Source organism: Sarcophilus harrisii, chromosome 2, assembly GCF_902635505.1.
Source record: "Sarcophilus harrisii chromosome 2, mSarHar1.11, whole genome shotgun sequence".
NCBI lineage: Eukaryota > Metazoa > Chordata > Mammalia > Dasyuromorphia > Dasyuridae > Sarcophilus > Sarcophilus harrisii.
The window spans coordinates 574,210,123-574,234,191 of NC_045427.1; the positions used below are offsets into that span (position 1 = coordinate 574,210,123).

Sequence of the window (24,069 nt, forward strand, 5' to 3'; positions counted from 1 at the left end):
AGGCTAGATTATATTGTCATTATTCAAAGTTATGAGCCAATGTCTCTGGGATTATTATCCTTCCCTCTCTCTCAACCTCGTTTTACCTGAAAGACTTAGTCAACACATCCAGGAAAATGCAGAATTAAAAAATGAAGTGTGATCCATAGAAGCTTCTTCTTCCCATAAATTTGGATTCCCTGCTCTTAACATTGGGCAAATCAAATCTGGTAGGATATTTTTTTTATTCATTTTGAACTTAAATATAAAAAGACTAAAAAGATAAAGAACATTTCCATGTATACAGCACAACATAGAAGATCAATATAAAACCACAAATTTCTATTTCAGACTACCTTAAAAAAAACAACTATGTAAGTAATACTATACATTGTTTTCAAAGGTACCCTGCTTTTCTGTGCTTTCTTTTAAGGTTTTATTTATTCTCTGCTGTTAACTTTTTATTTTTTCTCCCTTCCTCTCCTCTCTAGAGAAGGCTATAATTAAACACAAACAAATGTGTGTGTGTGTGTGTGTGTGTGTGTGTGTGTGTGCATATTTACTTCTATTTATCTATTCTTTCTCTGGAGGTGGATAGCATCTTCCTTCAAAGGTCCTTTATAGTTGGTTTGAGAATTTATGATAATCACAAAACATTAGTCATTCAAAGATGTTTTTAGGACAATATTTCTGTTACTATATACTTTACATATATACATTGCTACTGTTCATTTCACTTTTTATTATTTCATGTAAGTCTCTCCATATTTTTCTAAAATCAATCAGCTCATCATTTCTTACAGCACAGGAGTATTCCATCACAATCATTTGCCACAACTTGTTTAGCCATTCCTCAATTGCAGAGAATCTATCATTTTAGCTAATCTGATAGGTGCAAGATGATATCTTAGAGTTATTTTAATTTGCATTTCTCTAATCAATAATGACTTAGAGCATTTTTCATATGATATATAATTTTTATGTCTTCACTGAAAAACTTCCTGTTGATATCCTTTGATCATTTATCAAGTGAGGAATAACTTATAAACTTGACTAAGTTCTTTATAAATTTGAGAAATGAGCTCTTTATCCAATAGACTGTCTATAAAATTCTCTCCCCCTCCAATATACTGCCTTCTTTCTAATCCTGACTACACTGGATTTGTTTATACAAAACCTTATTAAATGAATGTAATCCAAATTATCCATTTTATACTTCACAAAGCTCTCTCTCTTTCTAGTTTATTTATATATGATTCTTCTCTTCATAAGTCTGATAAGTAATATGCTTCATGTTCTACTTTTCTTGTGATATTTCTCTTTATATTTAGGTCATATATTCATTTTGATCTTGCCTTAGTAAATGGTTTAAGTAAGATATTAATCTTTGTTTAATTTCTGCCAGACAGCTTCCCAGGTTTCCCAACTTTTTTTTCCCAAATAATGATTCTTTACCCCAAAACTTAAATCTTTGCATTTGTCAAATACAAGTTTACTATGATTATTTACTACTATTTACTTTTTGTCTACTCTGTTCCATCCAGTAGAATATATCCAAAGACCACATTCAAGTTCATGAAATGATTGCAGGTTCCTCTCAGAGACTAACAGATATGGATCTGTCAATCTGGAAAAACTCAGACCATCCAGGTAATCAGTAAATAAAGTGAGGCATTTATTCAGGAGCTGTCTAAAATTCAGGAATTTATTCAGGAAGTTCAGGATAATACACACCTTATTCATAGAAGGAGGAAAGGGAAAAGGGCATTCTTGTAGAAAATAGTAGTGTCTTTGCACAGTAGGAAGGGGTTTGGTTTGGACATACAGAAGAGCTGAACTGCAAGAAGGTGTTGAGTGATTACAAAGACAAGGTCAAAGAAATGTTCTTGTGATTATCTCTACCATGGAACAGGCAAAGTTAAAAAATACTTTTCAGAGCAAAGTAGAAGCCCAGAATTTCCTAGGGGTTAACAGGCCCTAAGCCCTTTGGACGTTGGAGGAAGGCCTTCCATAGGCTGATCTTCTTAGATCAGGAGTGAGATTTGCTACTAACAATATCAATAACAACTTGAATTTGTAGATTGTTCTCTTTACCTCTCAAAGCACTTTTTAAAAACTGTAACCAACCTAATTGAGGTCCTGAAGAGTTCCCCAAGATTCCAATTTGGAGAACAAAAAAGCAATTATAGCATCAGTGGTTTTTCAAAGGTGAGCAGCAGCCACTAGAGGGCCTTGATTTTTGCTAGTTGCATCAAAACATTTGGATGTTATTTTACTTCAGAAAGAAAATTTATAAGTAATTTTATTTATTATAAAGTTTAAACATGGTATATAAGTAGTAATTTAAACATGAAATTTGCAAAATAGACAAATTTGACTGTTACCCACATGAACAACCACAAAATACAGATTTTGAATTTGGGAAGAAACCAACAAAAACCATCATGCTTATTGAATAAAGGCCGCACATATATACATCTCCACACTCTTAATTTATACATTCATTGTGATTCCTGATGTTAAACAATATTGTTGTGAGAAAAAAATCAATTATCTACTGTTTTGTAACTCCTTCATTTTGTGAATGAGGAAACTGAAGCTAAGGGAAAGTAAGTAACAAGATTGCAGAGATAGATAGAAAAAAGCAAAGCTAGGACTTGAATCCAAGTCTGTAAGCTCTAAGCCCATGTTCTTTCAACTAAGCTACATGCCTCCAGCTTAGGCAAGGGACAAAACGGACAAATTCTAGGATTAAGTATTGAAATAAAAAATGACTTCTATGTAACTCTCACTCATCTCCCATCTTTTATTTCAATACTTAGTGATTCCATCTCACTGTCTTTTAAGAGGGTCTGTATCATGACTGGATAGTTCTAATTGTTCCCTTCTGATTCTTGACCCAGTATAATGTAAACTCTTTGAGCGCAGAATTCGTTTCATTTTTGTCTTTTTTTTTAATCCTAGAATTTGTTTGGCACATAATACAGGCTTAATAGATGTTCATTGAACTAAAATTAATCAACTGGTCCTAGTCATCTCTTCTGGAGCTAATCAAAATAATCCATAGAGTTTGGGGACTAGATAGGATCTTAGAGATAACTGCCTTGTTTTGCAGTTTAGGCTTAGCGAAGAATACAAGGTCACACAGTTAGTGCTGGAACCAAAACTTAACTGTGGATTTATCTCTAAATCTTGTCTTCTTTCCCCTTTGTCATGCTATCTATCAATCTATCTATCTATCTATACATACATACATATATATTTTTTATACAATATTAAACTTTTTCTACTTGCAATCCCTTTTTAACCTGAGAAATTTTTATTTTTTTCAATTTTTTAATAATAGCTTTTTATTTTCAAAATATATGCAAAGTTTTCAACATTCACCCTTGAAAAATCTTGTGCTCCAAATTTTTCTTCTTTCCTTCCTCCCAACCTTCCCCTAGACAGTAAATAATCCAAAATAGGTTAAACATATGCAAATCTTCTATACATATTTCCACAATTATTATGCTGCATAAGAAAAATCAGATCAGAGAGGAAAAAATGAGAAAGAAAACAAAAAGCAAGCAAACAAGAACAAAAAAGTAAAAATACCATGTTGTAATCCATATTCGGTCCCCACAGTTCTCTCTCTGGAAGTGAATGGCTCTCTCCATCACAAGCCTATTGGAACTGGTCAGAATCACCTCATCAGAGATGACCATCACATAATCTTATTGTTGTTGTTATAATGTTCTTTTGGTTCTACTCACTTGACCTAGCATTAGTTCATGTAAGTTCAAGAAAGTCCAGGCCTTTCTGAAATAAGTTGCTGGTTGTTTCTTATAGAACAATAGTATTTCATTACATTAATATACCATAACTTATTCAGCCATTTCCCAACTAATGGACATCTACTCAGTTTCCAGTTACTTCCCATTACAAAAAGGGCTGCAGAAAACATTTTTGCACATATGGGTCCTTTTCCATTTTTTATGATTTCTTTGGGATACAGACCCAGTAAAGACACTGCTGGATCAAAGGGTACACACAGTTTTGGGCATAGTTCCAAATTGTTCACCTGAGAAAATTTTCCACAACCCTGAGCATATAAGTATATAAAATAGGTATCCAAATCAAGCATTTGCTAGTTTAAAAAAAATCATAATTTCACAACCCCCACAGTCAGTTATATGGCCCCATATGGGATGGTGACCCATAGTTAAAGAAATTTTGCTTTATACAATGGACATGCATCATTTGCAAATTTACCTCTGCATCCTTGGGAGAAATAAAAAAAGAAGAAATAAAAACAAATTTTAAATAGTGTGGGCAATTTCACTCATCTTTCACCAGTCATTCACCATTCTATTTAATGAGTTTGTGCCTCAGAATGAGAATAAGATGGTGACTGAGAGATAGGAGATGTGATCTATTGCTCCTTTAATCAGGTCTCAGTTCCAATGTGCATCTCATAATGTGAACATCTTGTATTCCTAAATTTGATTCTGCAGTCTCTCTTTATTATATCCACAGACAGTCTATTCATTATGCTTTTATATATAGTAATGCTTTACAGATATTATCTCATTTTATCCTTATAACAATCCTGAGATGCTTTTATTATCCCCATTTTATAGATGAGAAAACTAAGGAAGCACTAAGTTACTTGCCATATAACTGGTAAATAAATGTCTTGAGGCAAGAGTTTGTCAGTATCTTTCTTAGAACATTATGCTAAGGTTTGAACATTGTGTGAGGGAGAGCAGCCTAGCCTAAAAGTGGGGATAGAAAAGCATCATGAGGAATGAGGGCAGAATAATAGAGTGGTACAGTGAAAAGTAAACTAGATTTAGAGTTAGGGGTCTTGAATTTAAATCCTAGTTCTGTGTGACCTTGCATTAATCAGGGCCTCAGTTTCCTCATATGTATTAGAAAATTACCTACTAAGGGCCCTTCTTGCTTTATGACACTCTTATAAGTAGAGGGATCATGGTGGGAAACTTAGAATAAAATCCTGAACTATAGCCCATAGCTAGTTTCTAATTATCTTTCCAGGTGATAGGGCAGGCCAGTAGCATGGTATAGGTTAATTTAATACTGCTTTTTTGCTCCTGTGCCTAGTACCCTAGCAGCTTTCAATTACAGTAAATGTTCTCAGAAAGATTAATAATGCTATTAAAATGACTAAACCTTAAAACTAACATTTAGTAAATACTGTTCCATGAGAACTGTTATTTCAGTGATTGAGTTATTAAGTCAGAGCATCTACATCTTAATTTCCCTGGAAGTCAGGAAGGCATTGTGTAGTTGACATTTGTTTTCCTATTAGTTCAGCTTTGTTATGAACATAGAACAGTGTAATTCAGGTTGGGGAAAGGTCCCTTTTTGCAGCAAAGAAATTGAATAAAAAAGATCTGGGAGACAAGAGCATGAAATACACATTGTCCAGAGAAATCAAATTGATTATCTTTCCTTCTACACCTGTCTTTCCATCTGTTTTCACTATTTTTCCCTTTGCCACTATAATTCACCAAGGTCCTCAAGATTCAGACCTTTGGTGTTACCTTTGATTCCTTCCTCTCTCTCTCTCTCTCTTTCTCTGTCTCTCTCTCTCTCTCGTTACCTTTGATTCCTTCCTCTCTCTCTCTCTCTCTCTCTCTCTCTCTCTCTCTCTCTCTCTCTCTCTCTCTCTGTCTCTCTCTCTCTCTCGTTACCTTTGATTCCTTCCTCTCTCTCTCTCTCTCTCTCTCTCTCTCTCTCTCTCTCTCTCTTTCTCTGTCTCTCTCTCTCTCTCTCGTTACCTTTGATTCCTTCCTCTCTCTCTCTCTCTCTCTCTCTCTCTCTCTCTTTCTCTCTCTTTCTCTCTCTCTCCTTTAATATTCAATTAGTTACCATGTCCTAAGGATTGAGAATTTACAACACCTCTCACTTCTCCATCTTGCCCTATTCTCTCATCTCAATGTTCAAGTACTCCCTATTACTCTGTTGAAGTATAGAGGGTGTTCAGAGGAGGACTAGAATTTCTTATATGAGGTCTCACTTAGTGTTTTTCAGAGCTTTTGTGTCTACTTGGCACTTAACTCTCACCCATGGTTCCACCACCTTGGCAGATGGGCTAAACCAGATTAAGTGTAACCAATGGGCCTCAAACCCATCAATGAGTTAGTGAGTATCTACTCCAAGTATTTGAAGAGTTCCCCAGATAAAATGAGCAGGTGAGAACAACTTGTTCCAAGATCCACTGAAGATGGTTGAAGCAGGAGCTGTGGAGTGCTTAGTGCTTGGAGACCTTAGTGCCAAGATCATCCATTGCATCCTAAGCCATTGCCAGTCTCCTTGACTTTTATCTTGCTACGGGACATCAGTGACCCTGGGAGACAGAGTGAGGCTGATAACTTTGTGTAACTCTGCCTCACACATCCAATTCATACGTGAGTCACATACTCCCTGATGTTATTGGACTTCTTTGAACTCGAAGGACAAACAACAATGTAATGTAGGTTACTTAGGATAAAATAAGGTAAAATATTAACTTCTACAATAAACCTTATAAATTTTTACATTTTTAAAACATTTATATAAAGTTAGTTTCACTTCAATCTCTTCCTTTATACTATTTGTCTAAGATTTTGCCACATGTTCTTTAATTCTTCATGATGAAAGGATGAGGCAGTTTTCAAAAGAAGAAATTAATTCTATGATAGTCACATGAAAAGTGCTCTAAATCACTAATAATTAGAGAAAGGCACATTAGAACAACTCTGAGGTATCACCCTACAATATCAAATTGGCAAAGAGGACAAAAAAGGAAAATGGCAAATGCTGGAGATAATATGGGAAAATAGATGCACTATTGGTGAAGTTGTGAAGTAGTCCACCTATTCTGGAGAACTATTTGGAACTTTGCTCAGAGGGCTGTAAAACTACACATTTGATCCAGCAATATAACTATTAGGACTATATCTCAAGAAGATCAAAGAAAAAGGAAAAAGACCCATACATAAAAAAATTATAGTTACTCTTTTTGTGATGGTAAAAAATTAGAAATTGAAGGTATGCACATCAATTTGAAAATGACTGAACAAGTTGAGATATATGATTGTGATTTAATACTACTGTGCTAAAAGAAATGATTAAAAAGATGGTTTCAATTTCTTTCTTCATAGCAAGAATTAGTTATATTTTTGCATTAATATTCTCTTTCTTTTTGGACTTCAAAGAACCTTTGTCAGTATCATATGACTATCAAAATTGAGAACTAGACTTTTATCCAATACTAGGCTTATATTCCAAGACAGTATATTGATAAGGAGGCCATTGGTAAGAAAAAAGTTTTATATACACCAAAATATTTATAGCAGCAATTTTTGTGTAGTAAAAATTGTAAACAAAGATGATGCCATTGAGTGGAAAATGACAAAGCAAATTATGGTTCACAAATGTAGCAGAATATTACTGTGATGTAAAAAATGATGAATGCAACGAATACAGTGAAACATGAAAAGATATAATGAACTTATGCAGTGAATTAATCAGAGTAAAAACAAAACCAATATACACAATTATTACAATAATGTAAATGAAAGAACAATCACAAAACGTTTAAAAGTGAATAATAAAAAATAACAAAGAATAAAGAAGGCTTCAAAGAAAAAGTGAGAAGACATCTATCCCTTTACAAAAGTGTTACACTGCATATATTTCCAGATTTTTTGATGTAATGCTTAATTTTGGTGATTTTTCCTTTTTCTTTTTTTATGTTCAAAGATATTACTTGTCTGTATGGGGAGGTTGCTGACAGGGGAAGGAGAGGATGCTGAGGAAATCTAGGATTTAAAAAAAGACTTTCTAAAGTATTGAAAATAAGAAACCTATGTCAAGCTATTGAGGAATCAATAACAATTTTCCAATTGCCTGGCACCTTTAAAAGGCTTTGCTCATTTTCTGAGAACTAACTAGCTATTTTACAAAATAGTTTTTCAATTCTTGACATTATTTTTGACCACGTTATTTTGTGTTTTTCTGTAATTGATCGTTTCTTTGTAAGCTTTAATAATCTTTAATGTTTGATTTCCACCTACAGCTACTTTAATATATTAAAAATATTATAAATTATTTAAAATAAAGGGAATTTACATTCAACTAATGAAGAACTAACATTTCTTTTTGCTTGTTGTTTGCTTGCATTTTGTTTTCTTTCTCATCTTTTTCCTTTCTGATCTGATTTTTCTTGTGTAGCACAATAATTGTAGAAATATATATAGAAGAATTACACATATTTAACACATATTGGATTACTTGCTATCTAGGGGAGGGAGTGGAGTAAGGGGGAAATTTTGGAACATAAGGTTTTGCAATGGTCAGTGTTAAAAAATTACCGTGCATATATTTTGAAAATAAAAAGCTTTATATAAATAAATAAATAAAGCCTTTATCACATAACTTGTTATAAACAGTTTTCCCCACTTTTCTGTTTTCCTTTTAATCTTGACTGCATTGGTTTTGTTGGTACAAAAACTTTTAAATTTAATATAATCAAAATTATCCATTTTATAGCCCATACTGTTCAATATCTCTTGTTTGGTCATATATTCTTCCCTTATGCATGCTTCTGACAGGTAAACTATTCCATGCCAAACTATTCCATAATAAATGATATCACCTTTTGAAATCACTTCTTAATGGAACTTTCTGCTTATATTCTCACCTCCCATTCCAATCCATATTTCCTACTACTGCTAGAATAATATTTCTTAGACACAGATCTAATCATGATAATTCTTTGATCAAAACTCTTCCATATATTTCTATTGCCTCTTAAATAAAGCTCAAGCTCCTTTCCTGGCATTTCACCCGTCTCTTTACATTTTATAATACATTACTTTCTCCTTTGCACTCCATATTCTAGACCTTTTATGGACTACTCCCTGAAGCCCAGATTTGCACTATGCTTTCTTATCACCATACCTTTGCTCTTACTATTCCTCATGAATGTTCTCCTCTTTCATCTCTTCCTTCAAAGTGTAAGTCAGATCCCTAAGTCACTAATAACCTTCTTCCTAGACCTCAAGTAGCAATTTTTTTTCACATTTCTCTAATTCACTTAATTATGTAATGTAATTTATTAGAAATAGCTATTATATCTTTCATACATATATGTGTGTGTATGTGTGTGTGTATGTGTGTGTGTGTGTATCTTAGCCTGCAAACTCCTTGAAAGTGGGAATTATATCTTAATGCTCTACTTCTCTCAAGACATATCCTAGTGTTTCGAACTCAGCTGGATTCTATTGTTTTCTGAATTAATAAATGATCAGTCTAATCAATAAGCATTTATTAAGCACTTTCTATGTGCTAAACACTTTGCTAAAAGCTAGGTATACAAAGAAATGCAAAAACACTATCCTTGCCTGCCAAGAACTCATATCTAATAAGGGAAACTATGCAAACAACTATGTACATATAAAATATACATAGATATAGTTACATATGTATCTGAATGCATGCATATTTATACATATAGATAGATGCACATATATGTAAAGAGAGAGAAGAAATTGAGAGAGGGAGAGGGAGACAGAGAGAGATTTTAATCTTTGGCAAATCACTTAACTCTGTTTGCCTCAGTTTCCTACACTGTAAAATGAGCTGGAGAAGGAAATGGCAAACACCTCCAGTATCTATGCTAAGAAAATTTCAAAAGGGGTCATGAAGAGTGGGACACAATTAAAAATGGCTAAACAATTACTATACACACACACATATACACAGAGACACATGTATGTGGAAGATGGAAGGTAGTCTCAAAAGGAAAGCACAGCAAGGAAAAGGACCAGGAAAGGCTCCTTGCAGAAGACAAGATTTGACCTGTGTCTTGAAGGAACCAAGTAAACTATTAGGCAGAGGTGAGGCTTGGGGGATAGCCACTGAAAAGCACAAAGTTAGGAGATGGAGTTTCCTGTGTAAGAAGCAGCAAGGAGATTGGTACTGGATCACAATATGTGGAAGGGAGTAATGTATAGTATACTGCAAAGATAGGAGGAAGGTTGTAAAAGGCTTTAAATGCCAGGTGAGGAATTTATATTTTATTCTGGGGGTACCAAGAAATTCTGTTTAAAAATCCTGGATAGCTGTACTTGCACCCTTAAGCACTATATAAATTTCAGTTCATTGTTATTTGCTCCCATGAATGAAAACAACAGCAGTGATTCCTAGTTATCCTTCTTATTGCTTTGACCTGAACTTAACATCAAATTTCATGTATTCTAGAACATCTTAGAATTCCTGCGTGCCTTGCTGAGCTGACCTAGTTATCCAACCATCTTCCTCCAAATCAGCAGTAGTAATCATAGGCAAATGGCATCCCAGAGGGAGAAAGGGGAGCACATAAGAGTTGCTGAAGAGAGCTATGATCTTTCTGCCTTACGTAGCCTCAATCTCAAAAGAGATCTCAGTATCTGACCTTCTTCTGTTTATGGACTTTGACATACAAGCCAGGAAATGACACAGACTAAGAAAATAATTCCTCTTCCTCCAGGCTGGCATATCTGCAAGCAGTCTTAAACTTGGGTCCTGTTTCTGCTTCACAGAACTGTCCCCAGAACAGGCTACCATTTGGACTTAGATTGGAAGTGCTGAGGAATCATCAGGCTCATGTATTCAAATGTAAGGAGTGGATGGGGAGAAGCATAGAAACCCAGAGATTTGCTTTTTATTTGCTTAACTCAAAAGTAAAATTCTAATGTTTTTCAAACTAAATATGGCCAATGAAACAGCCTAAAATAAAGAAAAATACTGACAACCACTCCCTCTGGTGACTATTTCCTCTATCTCTGCTTTCTCATCTATCTAGACATGTTCTCTAAGCTCAGTTGCATCTATTGTATTGTAGAGTACATTGACTTTTTTGAGTATCCCATATGCCCAGATCTGATTTGAAGAGCCTAGAAGGCCTCAGATGCCCCACCTCTGTAAGCATGTCCTAGTTGTTAATCGTCTCATGTAGTACTTTCTATTTAGATATAATTTAGGTTTACACAGAGCTCTCCAGTTTTCCTCACAGAAAGCCTTGTGAAGTGTGTAGTATAAGTATTATTACTCCTTTTATACAGAGGAGGAAACTGAGGCTTAATGATATGAAGTAATTCATCCTAAATAACACAAACGTGAAATGGCAAAGCCTAGATTCAAATCCTGATATCCCGATGTAAAGTTTCTGTAGACTTCTTCCTTACCAAAATAAATAGATGAATGCATGAATAAATAAATAAATAGATAGATAGAAACTAAAATTTTAAACAACTGACAGTCATGGCTCATTTTAGTGGAATGAGTATTGGGCTGAGAGGCAGAAGACCTGAATCCTACCTATGTCCCAAGTGTAAGCTGTTTTACTCTATCTGGATCTCAGTTAACACATCTGTAAAATGAAATTAAGCTAGTTGATTTCTTGGTTTTGGTCTTCCTGTAACATTATTATGATTCTTTATGGTGCTGAAAGAAACTACCTGACTAAATTCTTAATAGCTTGTACCAGACTTTTTGTCCTCACTTCTAAATTAATTGCAGAAATGGATGTTTCTTTGTCATTTTCTCTCAATTTTCAAGCCATCAATTTTTCCCCCCTGTGTTTCCGGGGGAAATTTATCAAGCCTGATTTTTATTCCAGGAGTCACCTAGGAAGGCAGAAGCCTCATCATCCTTTTCAGGGAGATTGGAATATAGAACAGGAAAGCTGTTCAGGGACTGATGGCTACTTGAAAGATTGATTATCCTAAGACAGATGTATTAGGAGCCCTTTATCGTTTTAAACCTCTTCCAGATGCATATATTTCCCTTATCACAACTATCTCTGAGAGGCAGGGCAGGTGGTATTGAGACCATTTCATAGAACAGTAAATAAACCCAGAGGCATTTGGCTAAGGGCATTGAAATAACCCTGTTGGAAGGTATCTACATGTCAGACAGGTCTGTGGTCTTTTCCAGCGCTCTATTTTTTTCATTTCTTATCTGATTCTCCCTTCCCTTCTCCAGGGATCTTGCCTATTAGGCACACAAAAGATGGCAGGATAGTGGAAACCCATTAAAGAAAGAAACTCTAAGCTGTATCTGACAGCTCCTAGTCTGAATAATTGAATGAACAGACTGCAAGTGTTAAAGGGCTTGGTCTCTCTACCTCTCTCTTAGTATCTCTGTCTATCTCTGTCTCTTCTATCTGTCTGTCTGTCTGTCTCTCTCTCTCTCTTCTCTCTCTCTCTCTCTCTCTCTCTCTCTCTCTCTCCTTCCCTCCCTCCCTCTCCCTCCCCATCTCTGTCTTTCTATCCCTCGCTATCGTTTTGTCTCTCTATCCCTGTCTCTTGTCTCTATCCTTTTTCTCTCCCCTTCTCTCCCTCCCTCCCCTTTCCCCTTCTCTCTTCTTTCCTCTCTGTCGCTCTTTTTTTCTCTGCTTCTCTTCTTCTCTCCCTCCCTCTGCTTCTCTCTCTCTCTCTCTCTCTCTCTCTCTCCTCTCCCTCTCTCCTCCCCCTTCTGTCTCTGTCTCTGTCTGTCTGTCTGTCTGTCTGTCTCTCTCTCTCTCTCTCTCTCACACACACACACACACACACACACACACACACCACCAAAGAATTAGTAGGCAAAGGCAGCTCAATTGATGTCTGGAGAGCTGTCCACAGAGAGTGGTGATGGAGACGGGGTGGGAGTGGGGGGAGGCGAGGAGGTGGGATCAGAGCACCATCCAGGCTTTGAGCCGCCTAGATGGGAGAGGACTGTTCTCTCCTCCTCACCCCCTCCTCTCAGCTCCGGTCAGGTTGGTTGGCAGAGCAAGGGCGATAAGGATCGAGCCATGACGTCAAAGGAGCAGACCCGCTAAAGCCGAGCCTCTGGAGGGCATCGTTGAGAGGTGGAGATACAGACTCCGACCCAGACCGGGACGGAGCTGGAGAGCACAGCAGCCGCGGGCTGGTGCTGCTACCAGAAAGCCTCCAACTCACTGGGACAGCTCCCCGCCGGGACTTGCGCTCGGAACTCAGCCCCAGCACAGTCCCTAGGTAAGGCGCACCGAAGAACTGATCCCGGGAGCCCCTCACTACCTCCCCTCCGTGCTCAAACACTCCGCAAGCTTGGCTTGACTAATTTGAGAGCTCCCTCCGCCCATATAAGGCGGGGATGGAATTGTAGGGTGAGACCAGGGCATAGAAGAGATGGTGGGGAGACCAAATGGAAGGAAGGGTTAGTTAGGGCAGAGGAGACGAGAAAAAGAAAGGTAGAGAATTTGGGGATTAAGTTGGGAGTGGGATGGGCTGGAAGAGGAAAGGGTTTAGGATCAATTTTCAAGTGACAGCTCAAATCCATGTACTTCCTGGGTTTCTTCAGAAAGCGGAGACTGAATGAAGCCTTTTACCAACCTTGGAGAAGACAGAAAAAACCTAAAGTCCCATTCACATACATTCTTTCCCGTCTCATCAGGACCAGAGATAGAGGCAGGTTGCATAGTGAGTCTTTGTAAACAAAGTGAGTCCCACCGCTTCTGGGCTTCTCTCAAAGAAATATTGCTGGAATTAGACTCACTCCATCGCTTTTCGTTTTCATTTTATTTTCAAAAAGTCAATCTTGTCTTGTTAGCGAGAGCTCAAACAAGGTCGACTTGGAAGGGATGCAATTGAAAAGGGATGAAGATTCAATTAGTTCACTAACATCTCTCATTTCCTGGGTTATAAGATGGAAATGGAGTAAGAAGCAGGGATGTTTGAGGCTGAACAGAGCAAGAGTTTAATTTAACTATTTATCCTTTGTATTTACAGCAACAGTCACGCCCAAAAGGTCGAGGAGTCATGGCTCTGGCTGAATTTGGTCTCCTCACTTGGCTTCGGGAGAGCCGACAGTCGAGGAAACTAATCCTTTTTATAGTATTTCTTGCTCTCCTCTTGGACAATATGCTGCTCACTGTTGTGGGTAAGTGGAAGTCTCTTTCTTAGCTTTTAGCTTTTTCTTTAGCATTTTATATGACCTAGGGTCATAGTTCCTAGCTAGCCCCATGTTTTTCTGATAACCCTGACCCTTGAGATTTGCTCCTAAATAAATTACAGGAATTTGACACGTTTCTCAAAAGCACATGGTCAGAAGTTGGGACTCAGAATCTTAAGCTTTTGTTTCTACTACTGAGACATTATTTGTGGCTTCATTTTCCCCGGTGGTAACATACGACTCTCCAGATAAGCAGCAGAACTTATGTTTCCTCTTGATAGTATATCCCCTCCCCATTTCATTGTGGTGGAAAAGATTTCTGTTGCAGAAGAAAAATAATATCTAAAGTTCTAATAGTTTTCTCGCTTTAAAAAAAATCAGCATCAAAGAAGATGCACTTTATTTTAGGGTCAACCCTACAACAATGAGAAAGAGTAGCATTTCCCCCCAGCTCCAAAGCAAGGAATAAAAGTTGAAATTGTACCATTGAGTGTATTGCGCCAGGAACATTTGCTCACCAGCTTCCAAGGTAATTTTGACGGGATGTCAACTTCAGACTCAGACTTTATTAGATTACTTCATTTGAAAAATGGAAAACTAAGTTTCTTGAATTAACCCCATTAGTAAAAAAACAAAACAAAAAGCAAAACCCCTAACATCTGATAGGCTTTCTTTTCCCTGAAATGCTTTAAATTTAAGTGGAGCTAAGTGACAATTATTACAGAGGGTTGGTTCAGTATGAGGTGGCTTTTGTTATTTCCGTTTGAGACTTGCCGGACACAGCTCCTGAACCGCAGATAGATCAGATTCTTGTATCAGAGAGGACAGAGGGTGCAGCCTCTAATTTGTTCTCGGCTAGAAACTATCCTGGCTCTTTTATACTGATGGGCTAACTGGATATATTTTACCTGGAGCTTCAGTGGAATCATGAATGTTGCTTGTACTCTCTGAAACCCTTTGGAATTGTGAATTGCCTAGATTACATAATAAATGCAAATTCCAAGTTTTAAGCTTGTTTCAAAATTGTAATTTCCTGGGGTGTTTTGATGACACATAATGCAATTTAGATGTCTATTTTCTTGTTTTATTTACTTAAATGTCCTTATAGCTGAATACATTCTATGTTTGGAGAAACACTGAAAATTCTGGATAAATGCTGACCATATTTTGCCTTTTAACTAGCCTTCTTGGAAATGATGGCTTATGGTGAACCACCATGAATTAAAGGGCTATGTGGAGAGAGTAAAGGATATAAATTGCGATTCGCTTTCTTAACTATCCTTGAATAGATAGAAGATTAATAGGATAGGTTAAATAAAGTAAACTTGTTTTAGTAAACTACCTTTCCCACTCAATTTAAAGAGAACAAGTTGGTTGTTGCCTACCACTTCTCTATTTTGCTTGTGTTTCTAGTGCCCATCATTCCCAGTTACTTATACAGCATTAAACATGAAAATAATGCCACAGAAATACAAACTGCTAAACCAGAAACTGGGTCTCCCACCTTCAGCAGCATCTTCTCCTATTACGACAATTCCACGATGATCACTGGAAATACCACTAGAGCACGTGGACAAGGACAGTCCTATAAAACAGTGACAGAGCAAATGGTGGTCAATGCAACGAGCATCCCATCTGATTGTCCCAAGGAAGACAAAGACCTGCTTAATGAAAATGTTCAAGTTGGCTTATTATTTGCTTCCAAAGCGACCATTCAGCTCCTCACTAACCCTTTCATAGGGCCAATGACTAACAGGTAGGTCATTGCTTAGTGAAATTATGTGTCACCAATACTAATACCAATACCAATTACCAATCTGTTATTCTTTTCATCCATGAGATAATTTCAATGGAAGTCAAATGCACAAGTCAACTGCTACCATACCTTTTAACCTTTACCCTTTACCCATGATCTCTTCTCTCATGTCAGATTAAGGATGCATTCTTATCTTTGTCTTTTTTCTTATCTTCCAAAACAACTTTAGGAGATTTTTTTTAAAGTGAGAATAATTAGCATCTTTGATCTGCCATTCTAATTCTCAATCCTGGATTCGAACAGTGAAAAGTTGCAAAAATAGCCTTTGTTTAGTCAGCACTCCACAGTAACCACTGCCTGTTCAGAATTTCTAAGTGTCATTTAGCTTTGTTTCTTCCCCCTTTTCCCATACCCTGGCTCCATACCTCTTTTTGAGAACTTCCTTTTGGATTGCATGGCCAAGAGGAAAGAGTGTGAAAAAATGACACATGCATGAGGCTTGCTTATAGATAGCATTTTAAAGACAACTTTGGAGCAATGTGTTAAGTACTTCCATTTTCTTAGTTGCTAGGCTTGTGTCTACACATAGGAGATTAAATGGCAAATTAGGGGAATCATTCAATCTCTATCCCCTTAAAGACATCCCTGATTTTAAGACCTATTATCTGGACATTACTAGCAAAAAGTATTTCCTTGAATTAAATTTTCTAGATAATAAAATCAGCTCTTTACTTTTTATGTGAATTGATAAATCAAGTATTTAGTGGACAGTAAACATTTGTCCAGAATGATGCAAGGTGCTATGGAATACAAAGTCATAAACTTCACCTATAATTAGTTTGTCATTTTGTTGGGGTTATAGCACTCAGTTTCCTCATCTGCCTAATGATTAACCTGTATCAGATTCTCATAATCTATAATTTTAACAAGATATACACATAAGAAACAATGAATAAATAAGATTGCATATACATACATTTATGGACATATATATATTCATACATGTCAGAATTTTAATTTCATTTCAATTGATTTCATTTCATTTCAATGATATTTCAATTGTCCTATTTGATAAAGGACTAGAATAATATATAATAAACAGATATGAGCATTACCAGAGATGTAGAGATCTGGCTAAGTAATTTACCATCTGTGTGACTTTGGACAACTCACTTAAATTTTCTGGACCTTAGTTTCCTTATATACAAAGTCAGACATCATTCTATTATAGATAGCTTCTAACATCTCTCCCGTTCAAAATTATGATCCTACAAGCCTGATATGAATTGGGGTCATTATGGAAGGCTCTACTGAGGATGCTGGTCTTGAGCTAGACCACTGATAGAAGTGTAAGATGGGATTGGATGATGGAAGATATTTTATATGAGAGTAACAATGTGAACAAAGGCACAGAGAAGGAAATGAATATGGTAGTGAGTGAGAGGAGTGATTGAAGGAGAGCTGTCTGCATAGGGGGAGAGAAGGGTCATTTGGAGAATAGTGAGAAAAGAATTGGTAGTTGGAGTAGATTATGGAAGGTCTGGAAAACTCAGCAGAATAATTTAGATCCCAAAAAGCAGGCAGTAGGGATCCTTACAAATTCTTGCTCAAAGCAAGAAAGAAAAGTCACCAGAGTATTAAGTCCATATCAGTGTACAAAATGAATTGGAGCTGGGGAAGCCAAGCAAACTAATGATGCAGGATATGAGGGGAGGAGATGCACAAGTGGTAGCATTAGGAATGAAGAAGAGATGAAAAAGAAGTTCCGAGAGTACCTGGGAAAGACTAAAAGATCTTATAAGTATGAAATGCTTTGTCTAAAGCAATAGTCTTCAAACTTTTTTGGCTACACACCCCTATCAGTGAAAAACAAATAAATGCATTTATTTATAAAATATACGTGTCCCATTGTACTAACATTTATGTAAATTAAGAACTTGCCCCAAAATAGAAATGAAAAAGAGGAAGTTGAAATAATATTTTATTGATTAACAATACAAACCCTTTTTTATTCTCACTAAAATATTATTAATAATAATGGTATTTAGTGAAAGCAATATTATTGAATATGCTTTACTATTTTTAAAAATCTTGGCTTAATGGTTTTTTTGTTACAGTGATTGAAAGATCTGGTTCTAAATTCAGTTTATTACAATATTTGATATTAATGGTTGTCATAACTGAAAAAAGATCTGACACAAAGATACTTGGCTCTAAATGGAGGAAGTGCATTGTTACCCATTATTAAATCATGATATTTAGTTTTTCAATCCTATCTGGCAATGAGGTAAAGATTTTCATTGAAATTTAGCTAGTAAATATCCGTCTTCTGGGCAGCTAAGTGGCATAGCAATAGGACACCAGCTCTGGAGTCAGGAGGACCAGAGTTCAAATTCATCCTCAGACACCTAACATTTCATAGCTGTGTGACTCTAGAAAAGTCACTTAACCCCAATTGCCTTGCAAAAAAAGGTGAAATTTCCATTTCCTTCAATGTTTATTAGTTATTACAAATTTTTCAGAGGGTGTTGACTATTTATATTTTAACAAGTGTATTAAAAACTCACTTAACAAGTCCTTTATTTGGTAGGTTTTTAACGAGGTTAGAAAATTTTGATTCTAAGTTCTTATATGTAGATATGAGAGACATTCCTTTCTAGGTGACCCTTCTCATTTTCAGCATCTCAAAGGGAAGAGAATAAGTATTGCACAAAAGCACAATCTACAATGTCAAACTCGGCCTGATCAAGGAGGATTTAAAAAAAAAGCTGTTGAAGAAAACAGTTCTAATTGAGTGAGACATTCAAAATAAAGAGGGGAGTTGAGAACCTGGAAGACTAGGAGGCTGAAAGTGCCCTCTATGGAAATAGCAAAGTTCAAAAAGGTGGGATTTGGAGCAAAAAATAATGATTGCCCAATACCTTTTGCAGCAGCCACAAACCGAAGAGTGAAGGACAATACGAGGAAAGGACAGAGAGTCTTATTTGAATGCGTATTTGGGTTGACTTTATGTTATAAAAGGAAGGGACTCATGGGGTATCTAAGTGGTGCAATGGTTAGAGTCAGGAAGAATCATCTTCCTGAATTCAAATCTGACCCCAGACACTTAGTAGCTGTGCAGTCCTGGGCAAGTCACTTAACCCTGTTTGCCTTAGTTTTTCATCTGTAAAATAAGTTGGAGAAGGAAATGGCGAGCCACTCTAGTATCTTTGCCAAGAAGACTCCAACTCGGGTTTCTTCTAAACAAAACCTTCGAAATAAAAGTTTTTCGATGGATTTTGAATCCATTTTTTAAAAATATAAAAGTCAACACCTTCTGATAAGTTTGTAACAATTGATAACATCAAAGAAGATGGAAATTTACTGTAAGCTGAATTTCAGTGAAAACCCTTGTCTAATTGGTAGATAGGATTGAAAAACTGAATATCATGATTTACTAACAGTCAACAATTCACTTCCTCCATTTAGAACTAAGTATCTTTGTGACAGATCTTTTTTCCCAAACAAAGAGGTTCATGCCAGCTGAAAGGTGACATAATCCATCTTCCCAGTGTTTGGTTGATTACATATACATTGTGGAGTTATACTATTAGGAAACCATAGATCTAGAAAAATGGCATTGCTGACCCACAGTCAGGAAGACTTTATTCACATTTATAACTTGTCTCCATTCATTTCCTAGACTTCTAAGTGGCAGACTGCTAGGTCATATTAGAGTCACGATAATGGCCCAGAACCACATCCTGCCCCTATTCTTGTTAATTAGTCAGAAAACTATTTTTAGATGGTAGGGGGCAAAATATACTTACAAAACTAATCTAAGGCTGGTTTGAGATTATGACCCCACTAAGATGTATTATTATAAATACAACAACTCATCTTCTTGTAAGTAAAAAAAAAAAAAAAAAAATCAAATAAATTTAACTAGTCATGGTTTCAAAAATGTTTGGTTCTCAATGTGTGGGAAGACCAAATAAGAGGACTTCTTGAAAATACATCTAACATAATTATAGAAAACTGCTTAAGGTTTTGTGTTCTGAGAAAGCAAAGAGCTCATCTAGCACACAGCAAATTGGAAGACATTATCATAATAATGCCCTTGCCAGACACCTGGTGGGAGTGGTGTTAAGACACTGTGTAGTTCTAGGAGACTCAGGAATCGAAATGATTGAAGCTTCAACAATTCTCCAAATGCAAATGGAAAATGAATGAGTTTTTAAAGCTAGTTCATATTGTAATGTTTTGCTTTTGTCAAGGGAAGCAGCTTGTTTAAACACAGTGGCTTTTTCACAATTAAACATTCAGCATGAGACTAATGCTTTAGTTGCCTACGATTGGGGTTTTATACATACACTGCATGTAATACACATGGCATGTATACATATTTCTGTGAATGTTCTCATGAAAATATAAGCATAAATACATGTACATATACATGTGCATGTGGACATGTCCATACACATAGATACACTTTTCTCCAAAGAGAAGCCTTGTTTAACTTTGCTATTTTTTAAATATAGAATTAATTGACCATTCAATTAGCAGACTTTTCTGAAATACTTAACTAGTGCTTGTCAGGCACTTTGCTGATTGATGAGGGATGCAAAGACAGAAATGAAATAGTTCCTGCCTTCTAAGAGCTTATATGTAGATTATATACAAAATTTTAAAAAGATAATTTTGGTGGGGGATAGGATGATGGGTAAGAAAAGTACTTGTCACTGAAGGAATCAGAAAGGGCTTGATGTAGAAGGCAGCATTTCCAGTTACATTGGCTACTAGAGACAGTCAAGTGGCACAATGGAGATAATGACAGACCTGGAATCAGGAAGACCCAAATTCAGCCTTGGCCTCAGATAGTTATTAGTTGTGTGACCTTGGGCAAGGTACTTAATTTGTTTGATCCAATTTCTCTACTGGTAAACCTAAATGCTATTGCATGACAATAATAGCACCTATCTCCTAGAGTTATGAGAATAATGTGAGATAATATCTGTAAAGTTCTTTGCAAACTTTAATATGCTATATAAATACTAGCTTTTAAAATATTGCTCCCAATTATCCATAAGAGGTTCATAGAAACCTAGAGAGGAGAGGAAGGTTTTGAGACCATATGCTCTATCTCCTCCTTGAACCTTATATTCACTTTACAACACTCTCAGCTTGCCAAGGAACACCGCTTCAAATCTGGACTTTGATAGGGAATTTTCTACTCCCAGAAGAAGTCCAGATCATTGATCTGATTTATCCTTCAAGAAAATTTTTTATACCAAACTGGTTTCCTTAAGACATCTAGTATCTCCAGAGATTACCTCCCTCTTTTAAAGCTATAGATGTGCTCAGGATCGTAGAATAACAGAATAATAAGTAGAGTGAGGAGGACCTCAGATGTCATCATAATGGTGTGAAAAATCAAATAGAAATGAACCTGTGGGTCACATATTAACTTAGGAAAGCATAAATCAACATTATCTATAGTGTATTGTATTTATATTTGTTTTATTAAACATTTGCCAATTATGTTTTAATATGATTCCTGCAACACTCAACCTCAGAGTTTCTTATTCAAGACTAATTCAGGTAGATAGTGCTTATTTTCTGCCTTCAACATCTTTCCTTTTTCCACATATAAGCACTTAATTTCATAGAATTTTAGGACTAGTCTAATCTTCCATTTCACAGATGAGAAAATGGAGGCCCTGGGAGAGGAAAGCATCTTGCCTTCAGCGAAAAAAATATTTGCAGAGATGGTAATAATAATAATAATAATACTATTTATAGTACTAATACCATACTGCCTTTCCTTTTCCTTATTTTCCTTACTATGTTGTGTATTTGTATCCTTTGCAGTGATGACAGACTTTTCTACATCTGAGTAGGATTCTCCCTGTTTGTACCAGGTTGAATTGAACAAAATCAAGACTGTAATTGTTTGTCTGTTGCTATGCTGCCGCTGTTGTAGCATTGGTATTATTGTATGTAAATCAGTGTAGGATAGTTCTTGAAGGTTCTTCAAACATGAAAAATAATATGGCTTATCATAAAGTATTTTATATCATAAATTTTGGCTAGCCTTAACTAAGAGATTCCTAGATATTGTGGGAAGAATGAGGATTGGAGGCATGACTTACACACAGATTCAACCACTTTATGTTCTTAATTGATGTACTATTTGGAGCAAAATCGTCAACTTGGAAGAATATTAGAATCAGAGTTGTTATAGGATTAAAAGAAAGATCCTTAGAAATCATTTGTAACTGAGTTCTGAGCCTTTTTGTGTGTCTCATGAAGTCATGGGAATCTCCTAAAGACCATGAACCCCTTCCTAGAATGATAATTTTTAGATGCATAAAATAAAATATAGAATATGGCAAAGGAAGCCAATGGAAACAGTTCTCAACATATAAAATAAGTTCGTATAACCCAGGTTACAAACTCTTGATATAGACTACCATGTTCATTTATCAAAGGTGGGAAATATAGAATTGAAGAGAATTGTCTAAAGTCATTGGACAAGTAACCAGCTTCATAGTAGGTTTCATTCAATTAGCATGTTAAAAGTATAGTAGGGTTTTTTCAGCATTCAGTTACAAAGATGAATTTCCTGAATAAAAACCCAGAAAAAATATTTCTTGCCAAGACATTGTGAAAATTTCTTTTCTGTCTTTTCATACTGAAGTTGCTGCTGTTAGAAGTGACAGTGGGAGTGGTGAATAGAGCAGATTTCATTTGACAAGTGTGAGGGTCAATATTACCAGAATTTTTAGAACAGGAATATATCCTAAGGAGTCAACTCAGTTTGATTTCTCAGTTATTTCCAAGAATGGGGCATCTTCTCCAATTTCATCTTAGGCTTCTCAGTGTCTCAAAATCCTGTTTTTACCAAATCCATATCAGTAACTAGGTTACCATTCTGGTCCATGTTAAATAATAATCTAGAGTTCTCTCATATAACTTGAAATTCAGGGACTTTTCCCAGAGAAACATACGATGTGCACTGAAAGGAGGATTTCAGAACTCATCTACTCTGACCTTTTGATTTTATTACATTCTGAAATAGGTAAATGACTTACCTTTAGAAAGTAAATGGAAGAACCAGCACTAGGCCAAAGGTCTCCTGACTTCTGCTCCAGTGATTTGGACAGCCCAAACACTGTCATTTTAGCTAACATCAAGCTAACAAAAACAAATTTATTTAAAAAGACTTTGTACTTAGGATATAAAGGTTTTCTATTCACTGTCAGTTAATCTGAAGTGAGCCTTCTGGTAATAAGCAGTGACCTTTTCAGTTTCACAGTTGGCAGGAAAAGCAGCTGTTTGAGGAAAGACTCTCTAGTTGGAAATGTTGTTAACTAAGTATGCAGAAAAGTCAGAAGATAATGGTTAGAAGATTGGGGGTTTCTTTCCCCACTGAATGATCAAGATAATGTATTTTCAGAGAATAAGGAAAGTGTTAACAGAAGAAGCAATCTGCACTCCAGTGATCTAAAAGACACTTAATGTGTCACTTGAAGAAAAACTGATATGTGGAAATATGGATTTATAATACAAATAACTAACTAGCTTGTAATTAGTCTTTTCATAATAAGAGTGAGAGAAAAGTCACAATAGGATGTCCTCTAAAAGCAAGCTTCCTGGTGCATTTACAGGTGAATTTACAGAAATTCATTTTATATGCTACTTGTTTGCACATTTATTTCTATAATGAGATCTACCTGTGCCTTCTTAGGAAGGAATCTGGAATTAGGATTATTTCATGAGTATTCCAAATATTTAGCCTCATTTAGGCCCTTCATGTCATGGAGGCTAATCAATCACATTATAGCAGGGTTTCAAGATTTTTTTTTTTAAATTGCTCTCCACAAACTGAGCTAATAATAAATAAAAGGGATTAACAGTAAGGAAAATAGGCCACATCTCTTGGACAACCTTCCACGGAAGTACCATAGGACAGAGTTCTAAGTCTCTGTCAGTCTGTGTGATAAGAATGACGTCCTTTGCTAAAATGACCAAAATGTGCACATCCATAGACCTTGATGATTCACTGCCTTCTAGTATAATTGTGTTAATAAGCATCTTCTCTGACAACCAGTTCCACTGGATTCACTGGGTCCCTGGCTCTGAGCAATTGATATACAAACACTTCCTCTTTTTCAGGCTATTTTAGGCATTTTTAATCTTCAGTTGATGCTTTTGTTATGTGTAAAGCCCTTTGGATGTAGACTGGATCTCTTGGCTACCTCACAATCTAGAAGTGGGATTCTTAATCTGGAGTCCACGGACTCTCAGGAGATCTGTGGATAGATAGCAGAGGTTTCATTTAAACAATCATATTAATATATACAATTCACATGTATATAATTAATGATACTGATACAAATTATATA

At 36.0% G+C, this 24,069-nt stretch overlaps 1 protein-coding gene across 1 annotated transcript in view; it reads left to right on the forward strand.

Annotated features, from left to right (window-relative positions):
* Positions 1-12,730: 12,730 nt before the first annotated feature.
* SLC18A2 (solute carrier family 18 member A2) overlaps positions 12,731-24,069 on the forward strand; it is a 41,215-nt gene continuing 29,876 nt past the window's right edge. The window contains exons 1-3 of the mRNA XM_003755335.4: positions 12,731-13,010; positions 13,764-13,914; positions 15,340-15,682. Coding sequence (XP_003755383.1) covers positions 13,794-13,914; positions 15,340-15,682 — 464 coding nt within the window. The 5' untranslated portion in view covers positions 12,731-13,010; positions 13,764-13,793. The remainder of the gene's footprint in view (positions 13,011-13,763; positions 13,915-15,339; positions 15,683-24,069) is intronic.